Below are 12,921 nucleotides of genomic sequence, written 5' to 3'. Positions count from 1 at the left end.
TGAAAATGTAAAAGCAATTCCAAAGACAAATTCTTCGTGGTACTGAATATATGAATGAGAACAAGATTATGTTCTGGTAATTGACATTCAAATCCAGTGATTTTTCCATGGACCTGACAGTTTACCAACTATTTTTTTAATGGAGAATGACAGAAAGAAGCCAACTAAGTAGCCAGTAAGAGGGTGAACCTGCCTCTTATTCCTAATTAGTCTTAATCAAAGTCACAGAAAGAAAAGGAAGAAGGGAGTGCATAGTGTGTTGGACTAGGGTCAGGAAGACTTGAGTTCAAATTCCTGCTCAGCCATAAAACTCAGCTGGTAACTGCACTCTGTCAGGCTAACGTACCTAACAGGGTCCTTGGGAGAATAAAATACAAGGAAGGAACCATGTTCTGAATGCCTTGGAGGACTGGAAAGAGGAGGAGGAGGAGGAGAGTTGGTTTTTATATGCCGACTTTCTCTACGACAGAAGAAGGAGAAGAAGGAGGAGGAGAAGAAGAAGAGGAAGAAGAGGAAGAAGAAGAATTGGTTTTTATATGCTGACTTTCTCTGCCACAAGGGAGAATCAAACCGGCTTACAATCACCTTCCTTTTCCCACCCCACAACAGACAACCTGTGAGGTAGATGAGGCTGAGAGAGTGTGACTTGCCCAAGGCCACCCAGCTGGTTTCCAGTGGAGGAGTGGGGAAACCAACCCAGTTCACCAGATTAGCCTCTGCCGCTCATGTGGAGGATTGGGGAATCAAACCTGGTTCTCCAGATCAGACTCTACCACTCCAAACCACTGTTCTTAACCACTACACCACACTGTAATCCTGTCCTCCTCCACTCCTTCTTCATGCTTGGAGGTGAGTGAATTCACTTCATATGTAAGAATGGGAAGCTGCTTGAAGGGAAACCAGCAAAGATCTTGAGTACAGCATCACCTGCTTAATGCGGTTCAGCCTCCAGATAATGCATGGGGTACCTTCCATCTTTATGAGAACAATACACACTGCTGAGCACATGCAAAAATGCATGTTGAGGACGATCCCCGGCACAAAAAGTTGACTGACCCCTGAAGCAGAAAAGTTTTCAAATAGTGTTCTACTTTGTCCAGATATTGTACTACCCAGTTCTGCTCTCCCGATACAATTGGCTATTCTGTTCAACTTCCAGTGCCACAGATAAAACATAAGAAAAGCCATGCTGGATCAGTCCAGCAATCTGTTCATACAGTGGCCCACCAGGTGCCTCTAGGAAGCCCACAAACAAGACGACTGCAGCAGCACCATCCTGCCCGTGTTCCACAGCACCTAAGATAATAGGCATGCAACTCTGATCCTGGAGAGAATAGGTATGCATCATGACTAGTAGCCATTTTGACTAGTAGCCATGGATAGCCCTCTCCTCCATGAACAGGTCCACTCCCACATAGTACTGTATCCAATGTGACCATCAAAAGCAAAATAAAGTACACAAAAGTAGTGTATATACAAACGTTTTCCTGCATTTGCACCATCTACCTCAGTTGCTTAATTCCCATCTTTTGAACACTGCTGCAAAATCATTTTCACCCCAGTCACAAGGTGGGGGGGGGGCCTTCACAGAGCCAAACTGTTGCACACCCATCGCATCCCTTCATCCATCACATTCACCTGAGGCAGCGAGTATCATTATGCAGGCGCAGGAATTGCGCTGGACAGCGGCGTCACTGGACTCAAGCAGCTCGAGGATCGGCTCCAATAAATCCACTTGGACCACGTGTTCTTTGGGTACTGTTCATGAATAAATGCAACAACAGATAGTTTTTAAAGTTCAAAAAATGGCCTGAATTCAGCTATGTGCTTACGGAGGTGGTAAAAAATCACTGTCACTAGACAATTTAACATGGAGATAAAAGATCTTCCAGCTTCCTGCAATATGACCATCCCCATCAGGAAGCAAAACTCACTGAGAAAATCCAAATGGAAAAGAATGATTGGAGCAAAACTTCATTCCACCAAAAATGCTTCAGCGATTCCTATTCCTCTGAGGAAAGGAGTCAACCTTAGGCCTGTGCTACATTTACTTTTCCTAGAAATATATCTCTTTATAATTAACTCACCATTTCCTTTGAGTAAGAAAGTGACAAGTGACAATGACGAAATCCGCTGAACCTCTAAATCATTAGACTTCAGCAGGGCATAATATGTTTCCAAATGCTCTGTAGGTAGCTGGTTGTTCACTGCAAGAGCGAAAGGAAATGCTGAAAAAAGTACTCTTCCAGTGCCTTTATCCCAAAGAAACAACTTTCAGGAGAAGAGGATTCAAATCATAATCATGTCTGCCCTGTAACTTACTCTCTGAAATGAACATCAGTTAGATACTCTATACCATTAGTTCTCAACCGTTAGTATCTTATGTCCCACCAGTCACTCTGTCAAAGAACCTGGGCTCCACTTTGATAGAAGCAAAAAGCCTACTTGTTCTGAGAAAGAACTTTATATGTTTGCTGGCATTCTGCTCTTACTACTAGCCAGCCAAAAGGTCACAGGAGGGCAATCGGTGGCAGGTACAGTCAGCAGCTCATCACAATTAAAAGTAGACAGGGGATTGAGGGAGAGTAAATTCTTAGTGTCCCCACTAGGCTACTTCTGCATCCTACATACCACCATTACTGTTGTCACTACACTATTTTGGATTGTAAGGAGACAGATCTTGGGTTACAAAAGTAGTCCTCATTTGTAATTCGTGGGAGACCTCATACAAATACTGGGGAACTGCATGCAGTCGCTTACAGCCAAGGTACATGTTTACATATGTGCTAGTTGGGTGAACCAGCAAATCTGTGAGGGGGTCATGGAATCTGTGGGATCATAACATGTTGCCAGGGTCACACAAATCACATTCATTTTTAAAAAGCTGTAAAGAACTTAGATAAGTGCAATAAATATTACAACAAATTTCACATTAATAGGTGCATTAAGTAAATTTTTGTTTGGATAAAATAGGCAAACTTGTGGTTAAAATGCATAAAATAGGCAAACATGTGGTTAAAATGCATGAAAACAATGGCTGTCAAAAACCTAACGTCCAGAATTAATGTGACAAATAATCAATGGGCCACCATACCAAATAAAATTGAGCTTGTGGATCACCATACCAAAAAGGTTGGGAATCAACGATATGGAAGAGGCCCCTTTTCACTTCTGCTGCATAAGCGCTACTTTCTGCACCCGTGCCATGCACGGGGCCACATCCAAAGTGACAGTTTCTATGAGCGCTGCCAGCTTGGATCTGGTTATGTTTGTAACATACCATCACTAACTACATTCAAGTTGGCAGCATCTATACAATACATGGCTGTTACTATCCTGAATGTGTTTGCAGAAGTTTGAACAAGAGGCGTAAATCAAGAGAGAGAGACATTTGTATTAATGCTTTAGACTAACAAAACCATCCTAACCAGCATTACTTCACTTGAAGGAACAGAAATTAGATGACCTTTGAGGTCTGGACCATGCATACAGAATTTCTGACTGAAACAACTCAATTTCAACTCTATTGTCTATCTTTGCTTGTTCATTCTTTTTTCTTCTTTTTTAGCACAGAACCATGCAGGATTTTGGTATATACACAATGTGAAGTAAAACTCTGAAACAAACTTGAAAGTGGTAGAATCTATATTCCACAAAAATATTAGGGCTAAAATAAAAGTAGCATATTCTTCAAATGGATTACTTTTGACTTTCTTTCAGGCCCAGATCATTTTCTATGTTTTCTACCATTGTGACAGCAAGCCAGAGGACTGAACTGCGGTTCCTTTGGTTCAAGCTGCCCTTGGAGGCTGGGTCAGACTAGATTAAACACTAGGAAACCTGTGATGGGATCTGCCCAGTATTTTAAAATGCTAATACCAGCTGCACAGGGACCCAATTAGAGCTGGGTCCCGAAGTTTATTTTTAATTGTTCCTTGTGGTATGATATGAAACTGACCTCCTCCATACTGCAGTTAGGAAAGGAAAAAGATGGGCTGCTCATATTTTTCTCTTACTGGCTAATTACTGCCCTGTGGGATGAGTTGGCTTTGATTAGTGAAGCTACACTAGGGGAAGGGGAGGTTAAAAATCTTCTCCCCCATAGCCTTGATCCAAATGAAATTCTTGTAATTGTACTTTAGTTAGCCTTATTTTTATTTGCCTTTCCATTCTCACCCAGTTGCCACCCACAAGTATCTTCAGATGGCACAGCCTCAGAGCACCGGCAAAGCATCTTATGCTCTCTGTACACAAGTGAAATGATAACCAGTCATCACAGTTAAACTAATCCACAATACTGAGATTTCAGACAATTCTTCATAGTCCTCTAAGCTTGGGGAAAGCACGGTTCTTTAGTATACAAGAAGTGTTTTGCACGGATGCTACTTACAGTGTTGACTTATATGTAAGTAAAACAGAGAAGCAGACTTTTGCAAATCAGGGTTCTCAGAAAATGCCAGTGTCTTCAGAGCAGACAGGGAGGCCTCTCCAAGTGGTAATATTTCAAAACCTAAATAAATATATGTTAATACAACTGTCATAATTTGTATCAGAAGAAGTTACATACCTGGAAAGCCCCAAATGCACAAAATTTAAAGCAGCAGAAAAGCCTTACATATAGGGCTGAACTGAATATTTTATAATTTTGATATTCACTCTGCAATTAGCCTATTGATTATACTGGGGGTTGAACCCAAATCTGGAATATCTGTATTATTTTTATACTGTTCTTAATGCATTTGTTCTCCATGGCTTCTGCTTCACCTTCCTCTGTTTGCTGCCATTTCCTTCTTTTTTCTTTGCCCTCCCTCAATACTGTTTATTCGGATTGCTTGTACTGAACCACATGATTGTTTACTGTTTTCTTCCCATCTGAAAAAGCACTGTGACATCCATCAGCAGAATCATGTGAGTTGCCATATCTCATCAGATTTAATGGCCCTGACTGACAGCAAAGAAGGAAAATGACACCAAGAAGCAGTAACAGCTAGGGGAAGAAAAAGATATTGAACACAGCTGAAACAATGCAAATGTGTTTGAAACGAGAGTACAAAAAACTTCCCAACTAGGAAGCACAAAAATTAACTCAAAACAGGAGTCAGTTCAATTTCACTTCTGTACTTCAAATCCCAATTCCTCTAACACTGTATTTTCAAGAAGGAGCGGCAGTTAATTACACAGAATACAGGATAAAATCCAAAATTAGGAGCATACAATTAGGAACCTACAGAGCGAGAGCTTAGGCAGAACAATAGAATAATAGAGCTGGAAGGGGTCATACAGTCCATCTAGTCCAACTCCCTGCTCAATGCAGAATCAGCCTAGAGCATGCCTGACAAGTGTCCATCCTCTGCTTGAAGACTGCCAGAGAGGAGCTCACCACCTCCCTAGACAGCCAGTACCACTGCTGAGCTACTCTCGGTCTTCTCGGTCTTTGATTAGTACTCTCATATCTCAGACAAGAAGGAAGGACAGACAACTTCATTGAGGATATGGTTATTAATAGATATTAGCTGATAGATTAACTGATGGAACTCTCAAATTTCAGAGGCTGTAAGGGGAAAAAAACCAAGGGATAGCCACCATCTTTTCAGCTTCTAGAGGCGTCTGGCTGCCCACTGTTGGAAGCAGAATGCTGGTCTAGATGTACCAGTTGCAGCTTCTGCATTATGAGCCAAAGGGCTCAGTTCTCTTTGAGAATGCAGGCACAGGGATGCGGTGAAAAAAACAAAATGGGATAACTTTATTTTGGTTCTCCAAACTAATCTTAAAACTCAAACCAGCACTCAGGCATAGGGGGAAGGAAGTCTGTGTTTTTTTTTAATGTTGATATATACATTCTTTTTTTAAAATGTTGATATTTTTGTTTTTGGAAATTGGGTATGTGTTTCTCTTTTTAAAAATGGATTCAAGAATGTAATGTATCTTAATATTTAAACTACAGGAGTTGCTACTCAACTTTGAATGTCATGGTAATGCTCATAGCTTCTCATGTGGAAGATGTAACTATAGCTATAAAGATGTGCAGAATGGGTAGAATTTGTCATTGAAGAGATCTTGGCATTCTATACTTCTATCAAGGCACTTTTTATTGGTAATGTGCAGATCCATGTGTGGGGGAACATGAAAAATATCAGCTCCAAAAGTAGAAAAGGGCAAGAGTCCAGTAGCACCTTAAAGACTAACAAAAATATTTTCTGGTAGGGTATGAGCTTTCGTGAGCCAAAAGCTACCAGTAGCCAATGAAAGGAATCTTAGCGTGATCCATCAAGGCAATGCTTATGTTTTCAAATGGATGGGAAGATTTCCAGTAACTGCCTGCCACAGATTTCTACCCTTAGAATATAATAATACTATTGTCACATCAAAATATCAAGTACGGCACAGCTCTAGCAGCTCAACAAACCTGATAAGGACAGAACTTGAAGAGGGGCAATAAAATGATCCCCAAGCAATTCCCACATAATAAGCAAATTGTTTTTAGATAATGAATGATTAGCGTGTAGAGTCCATTCCTAGCATCTAATAAATGATTTTCTTGGCACATTTCAAGAAAAGATTAGTTGACCATATGGGAATCTATCTAGTTAAGTCACAAAGTGCACAAAGAAATCATAATTAGATTAATCAGTCTTAATTTGTGAAGGATATTAAGAGACATCTGTAAGCAGAATCAGGTTGTATAGAACAGGAAGAAAGAGTTATTTGTGTGTTCTTTGTAGATAAATAAGTCTCATTTGCAATTGTGTTTCATCAGTCAGAATATATATATTATACATTTATACATATATATATATTATACATTTACTAAAACTGTGTGTGTGTATATATGTGTGTGTGTGTGTACAGTTTTAGTAAATGTTGACTGTCTGCTTTTGTATATCAGTAACATTGTTTGGTGAAGGTAAACATGAAATTAAGGATTCAATCCTATCTATACGGACAAGAAAGCAATATGATTTATGCCCAGGTGCTCATGCTTAGTATGGGACTTCATCAGAATTATTACATGCTATCTCAGTGGATTCCATTCCTTATGACTAGACTTACCCTCCATTGGTAGTCTTTTGTAAAGCTAAGCAAGAATCTATAGCAACCCTTTGCAGCCATGAATGCCATAATAGTATGGGGGAGAGTGGGAGAGAGAGAAGGTTATCAACCTGTAGCCACTGTTGGAAATAGGATGTTGTTGGATTTTATTTTTATCTAGTGTTGCCAACTAACGAAAGATATTTTTTCTCATATGGCCAGGATCTGGGGTGTGGCCTGGCAAGCTCACATGATATCAGGCCACCACAGTCAACAAAACAATCTGCACTACCACTCTGTCACAAACACAAAACAAAAACTGAAAATCCTTGCACAGCTGGGAAGAGCCTGACATTATACATCAGCACACAGCATTCAAATATGTGGCATATTATTAGAAGACAGTCAAGAAAACGGGTGTTCTTTTTACAGACTAGGACAACCAGTGAATTTATGCCTTTAATTAAACACATCTACAGGAGATACCGTGCAGCGCTTCCAAACTTTAATTAAATTAATTAATTAATACTTTAATTAAACACATCTACAGGCGATACCGTGCAGCGCTTCCAAACTCATAATTCATTCCCAACCTCAGTTGCCTGCAGCATATAGCTCACACTAGGAGGGGCCTGATGGTGTGAGCAGGATCCCCAAGTGAGGTCCATACTCTCCCAGACCACTGCTACAGTGGGTGGGGCAGGACTGGGTGGACAGAGCACAAAAGTTGCTGGGGTGACCGGGAATGAGTGATGAGAACAAGCCCCCTGGTGCAGGAGTGGGACATTACATGGGAGCTTGCCAGCCAAAATGATGGGCATGTAGGGCAACCAATCAGCATGAGTGACCATCTCATGTGATTCGGATGGAATAAAATCTCAGCTGTGTTTAGGACTCCAGCTAGACTGTCCCAGGACCTACCCCATCTGGGATTCAAACCAAGGATCTTTGGTACTCTATTGCTGCACCTTTCTACTGCGCCATGCCTCTCTGTGGTCTTCCCTGCCCTGCTCTATTTTATTTATTTAAAAAGCCTTTATTAGCTGTCTTTCTTCCTTATGGAGTTCAAGGTGGCTGTTATCAACAGCAGAGCTGCTGGAGGATGCCGAATGCTCCATGCTGTGACTTTTTCTTGTGCACCCAATCGGGTGGGTGGTCAAAGAACTGCTCCTCATTATGGAAGGCATGAGTACTAGTCCAGCATTTGCCTCCTGCTTTGCTGCTGATCAATCTGTTTCTGGGCAACAGGTGAGCTTGGCCTTCTTTCGAGAATCCTCCTTAGTGGAAACTGAACCCATGGTTCTCATTTGCCACATGGAGGCCTTTCCCCAGTGAGCAATTGGAGGGGTTGACAGGACTGCCCTTTGTGAAGGTGCGCTTCTGTGTTTGTTGCCCTGGTGTCTGCATTTCCCATGTCTGGCAAAACTGTGGTGCTCCTGTGCCCCACCATACCCAGGATCTGAATCCTTGTACGGGACAGGTCTTGGGTGTTTTATCAAGGTGTCTGCTATTGAGTGAGCTACAGGAACAGAAAAAGGCTGTGGCTGGAGCGACTAACGTTTTCTTCCTTGTATGTGCCCCTGACCCAAGCAAACTTGGCTGCAGGCTGCGGGGACCAGGTCTCTGGCCATAGTGGAAGACCTTCTGCCTCCAGTCCCCCACTATTTCCTGGTGCAACAGCGGGAGAAATCTGGGCAAAAAAAGAGCTTCAATAATGATTAGTAATTAAACAGCAGAACATCAAATTAAATTAGTAATTAAACAGAAGAACATTAAAAAAATATATACAAAGAAAATCAGTCCAAAAAAGTTAACCAAAAAGTCAACCATATACTATTGGTCAAGTAATACTGATATGAACCCCAACCCCACCTCAATTAAGCATACAGAATCATTCTAGAAAAGCTTTTAGCCATGTTAAAATTACACATCAATATTCTCCCACACTCTTTCATACACAAAACAAACGTAAGAAGCGGTTAAGAAGTTAGAAGCTGTAAGAAGTTAGAGCGGTTCCTCAGTGGAACAGGCTTCCTCGGGAGGTGGTAAGCGCTCCTTCCCTGGAGGTTTTTAAGAAGAGGTTAGATGGCCATCTGTCAGCAATGCTGATTCTATGACCTTAGGCAGATGATGAGAGGAAGGGCATCTTGGCCATCTTCTGGCCACTAGGGGTGTAGAGGGGGGAGGTAGTTGTGAATTTCCTGCATTGTGCAGGGGGTTAGACTTGATGATCCTGGTGGTCTCTTCCAACTCTATGATTCTATGATACTAAGCAGATGCACACATAAACCTTCTCTCACATGCACAACTGTAGCCAAGAACAGAAAGAGAGGCTCTCTCTCTCTCTCTCACACACACACACACACAAAATATACTGAAGTTGCATGGTCCCAGATGATCTGTTTGGAGGATGATGATGATTTATTTGACTTTTATCCCACTCTTTCCCAACAAAGGTTGGGCTCAGAGTAGATGTCCTGGATGGGTAAGCAGGTGGGAAACATTCTCAAGAGGGTACGAGGGCTGGCTTGAGCTGGCTCCCACCATCATTCCTACCATCACCCCAGTCATGAACCAGTACAGTAAGTGGGAATTGCCAATGTGAAGGCTTTTTAAAAAAAAATTACACCCCTTTCCCACAGATTTAGCAAAACAACTATGTTTTTCAACAAAGGTAGCTAGCAAGCCACTTCTGCTTCTCAGTCACTTACAGGTGCCTGATTCCTTTTGACTTGATACTGCCCAAGCCAGTTCTGTTATAATATTATGCAAAGAATGCTTCATAATATTTGATAACATACCACCATCCATCAGGGATTCGTGCATTCAGTTGCTGAAACCATGTTGATCACTACACACAATGTTATTATGACCAGGCTACCTGCAAGCTCTGCATCATCAAGAATTCAGATCCAGCAATGAAGGTTCAGAACATATACTATATTGCATACATTCTCACCGTTTTGAGAAGATTTGGGGCTGAGGGAAAAAAATGTGGTGTGAATACTGCAAAAGGGGAGGGGTGTTTTGGCACACAATGGAAAAGTACAGCACCATCACAGCTAGAGATGCATGTAAGATAAAACTATTTGTGATTCCATGGCTGTTACTGTTACTGTTACTCCTTTCATCTTGATTTTATTATGTACCATCTGGGTGCTGTACAAAATACTGGGATGTATTAATATGCGCTTTGTACTGCTTATGATCACCAAACTGCATAAATTTAGGAGCGTTGGACTCTAATCTGGGGAACCAGGTTGGATTTCCCACTCCTACACATGAATCCAGCTGGTGGACCTTGGGCTAGTCACAGTTTTCTCTGAACTCTCTCAGCCCCACCTACCTCACAAGGTGTCTGTTGTGGGGAGAGGAAGGGGATTCTCCTTAAAAGGTAGAGAAAGTCGGCATATAAACACCAACTCTTCTTCTTCTTCCTGTCCAGAAGACTTGCATAAGATGGACAAGACAGAGTGATCAGCTCAGGCATATCTGTGCACTTCTGCAGATTTTAAAAGGCAGAGCAGCTTAACACAGCTAGACCAGGAACCCAGTTTTGGTTTTCCTCAAAACATAGAATCAGAGAGTTGGAAGGAACCACAGGTGTCATCTAATCCAACCCTCTGCACAATGCAGGAAATTCACAACAACCTCCCCCCTCCACACCTCCAATGACCCCCTACTTCATGCCCAGAAAACACACTGGTTGATGCTTCTGAAATACTGGTCCCAGCAGAAAAATAAACAAATATGTGCTTTGTGCTGCTTATGATCACCAAACTGCATAAACTTAGAGAAGGCAGCCTACTTCAAGCAAACACCTTTCCACCCTTAGCTACCCCAGTCTCCAAAATCAGAAACTTCTCACCTCTTTCAATGTGCTGCAGAAACTCCTGGGCAATCAACTCTTCATGACGCTGATAAGTAGGCTTGTAGAGTTGCTCGCTCTCAAACTTCGTTCGTTTTAGGCAGGGGCAGTCACAGATCTGAGCCAAACACTCCTTAACGTCCTGCACCAAACTGGAGGAGAATGTCCTCACTGAGAGAACAAGGTCATACAGCAGCTGGGCACACTTTGCACACAGTTGACCCATCCTTGACTTTTGGATCCCGCAGAAACCAAAGAAAATTGAAGTACAAAGGCCAAGGGTTTGTTCCCCTGCCGTTTGCTTTGGGCTCTTGCTCCACTGTTCCTTTTTATTGCAGATCTTAGTCTAGATAAGAGCAGACATAGTTATCTAGACCTGCTGCCCCCCCCCAAAGAAGTTAAAGCAGTCCTGTGTACAAAGAAACAAGAACGAGCAGTGCAAAATCTTAGTGTACACCTCTTTGCATGTGTGTGTGTGTGTGTGGAGAAATACTTTTAAAATTATGGGTCAGGGACAGACATGATCAAACATCTCTTGATGCATATGAGAGAAAAATGAAATGATCCAACACAAACTGTATGTTCAGAACCTACCTTTGTTTTGCAGCAAACAAAACATGTTTTGAATGTTCAAACTGCGCACAACGGTTCCTTTAGACTAGCCACAGTCTCTGGGACAATAAACAAAGGAAGGCTAAGAGTATGTAGACTAATATCACAGGTGAAGGCAGGACACCTGTTTGCCCCTGCCTCCGCAACTGATCTGCCAATCACAGAAGGCCAAAAAAAGCTAAATTAAACAGGTAATTCCAGTTTCTGCCACAGTTCAGACAGAAACAATAGCACAGTCTGACTTGGCAGACAGTTTGTAATAACTTTGAATAGTTCCTGACAGGGAAAGAAGTTGGAAAAAATACAAAAACATTAATCGAAGCAGTTCAAAATTCGTTTAGGTTTTCCCTCTGCAAATAACACCAGTGCAGGTATATGGATGGATATAGAATGTATGTACATAAAAGAGTTATTGGGCTCCTGATTTCAAACAAGTATATATTGAACCAGTTCCTTCTGCATACATTCAAAATATGGAGTGTTTGGGTGACCTCATGACATAAGCAGCACACATAGGAAAATGCCTTCAAAAGTGACATTTTTTTAAAAAATGGTTAAATGTTTGTTCCCCCCCCCCCATTGTATTCCATGAAAAGGTTCCAGGTTCCACCTCTACCTGGGGGAGCTTCCTACCCCCCCTCCCAGCCACCAGTTGCCACTCCTGAGTCCAAGGTGAGAAAAGGCGGCTATCCGACCCCCTTCCACTGTGCGTAGGTGCAGCTCCAGCTGAGAGCTCTCCTCTGCCAAGCTACCACCTGCCATCAACAAGGCCAGGAGACAATGAAACAGCCACACGGCATTCCTTCCATCGCACCTGGACTCAAACCCTTACTGAAATTATATTTAAATTATACAAATATATGTATCTGTTTTTAATTTCTGTAAGTCACATTGAGAGCCGGTGTTCGTGGTTGAAAAGCAGGCTTAAAAATGCAACAAATAAATAACAATTTAAGTTCTGCAAATCAGGGCCACTGTAGCATTTTGTAAGGCATCTTCCTAAGCTAGACTCTAAACTGGATTTGATAGAAAAGGGAATTCTAAAGGTAGTCAGTTTGAAGCAACAACTCTCAAAATAACTGATCACTGACTCAAATTATTCTAATCTATTTAATCCATATATGTGTGTGTGTGGACATGTTTTATGCTTGTTGTACTGTTACTCTACAAGCTGGAGATGGATGACTAGAATGATATAGTCATAGGAGAAAGGCATTCTGGTATGAAAAATTATTTTTTCCACAACCATATTTTCCTATTGCTGGAATATCAAGCCAGAAACAGGTCTCATGACGAATGGACATGGGATTAAAAAATGTTTATAAATGTTTTCAGAGTTACTTTTTTTTTTTGTCTCAGATGGTATATAAGTCTAAAACAGGTGGAAACCCATAAGGAGTTTGCAGCTGGTG

At 41.6% G+C, this 12,921-nt stretch overlaps 1 protein-coding gene across 1 annotated transcript in view; it reads right to left on the bottom strand.

The window, feature by feature from the left end:
- The window catches only part of LOC130480076 (uncharacterized), a 58,350-nt gene extending 47,227 nt beyond the window's left edge, over positions 1-11,123 (bottom strand). The window contains exons 1-4 of the mRNA XM_056852496.1: positions 10,898-11,123; positions 4,391-4,510; positions 2,088-2,207; positions 1,639-1,758 (exon numbers count right to left, since the gene is read on the bottom strand). Coding sequence (XP_056708474.1) covers positions 1,639-1,758; positions 2,088-2,207; positions 4,391-4,510; positions 10,898-11,123 — 586 coding nt within the window. The remainder of the gene's footprint in view (positions 1-1,638; positions 1,759-2,087; positions 2,208-4,390; positions 4,511-10,897) is intronic.
- Between the last annotated feature and the right edge of the window lie 1,798 nt (positions 11,124-12,921).

The sequence above is a fragment of the Euleptes europaea genome, chromosome 7, assembly GCF_029931775.1.
Source record: "Euleptes europaea isolate rEulEur1 chromosome 7, rEulEur1.hap1, whole genome shotgun sequence".
NCBI lineage: Eukaryota > Metazoa > Chordata > Lepidosauria > Squamata > Sphaerodactylidae > Euleptes > Euleptes europaea.
The sequence above is the reverse complement of the archived record's forward strand: the minus strand, read 5'-3'. Positions and strand labels throughout refer to the sequence as shown.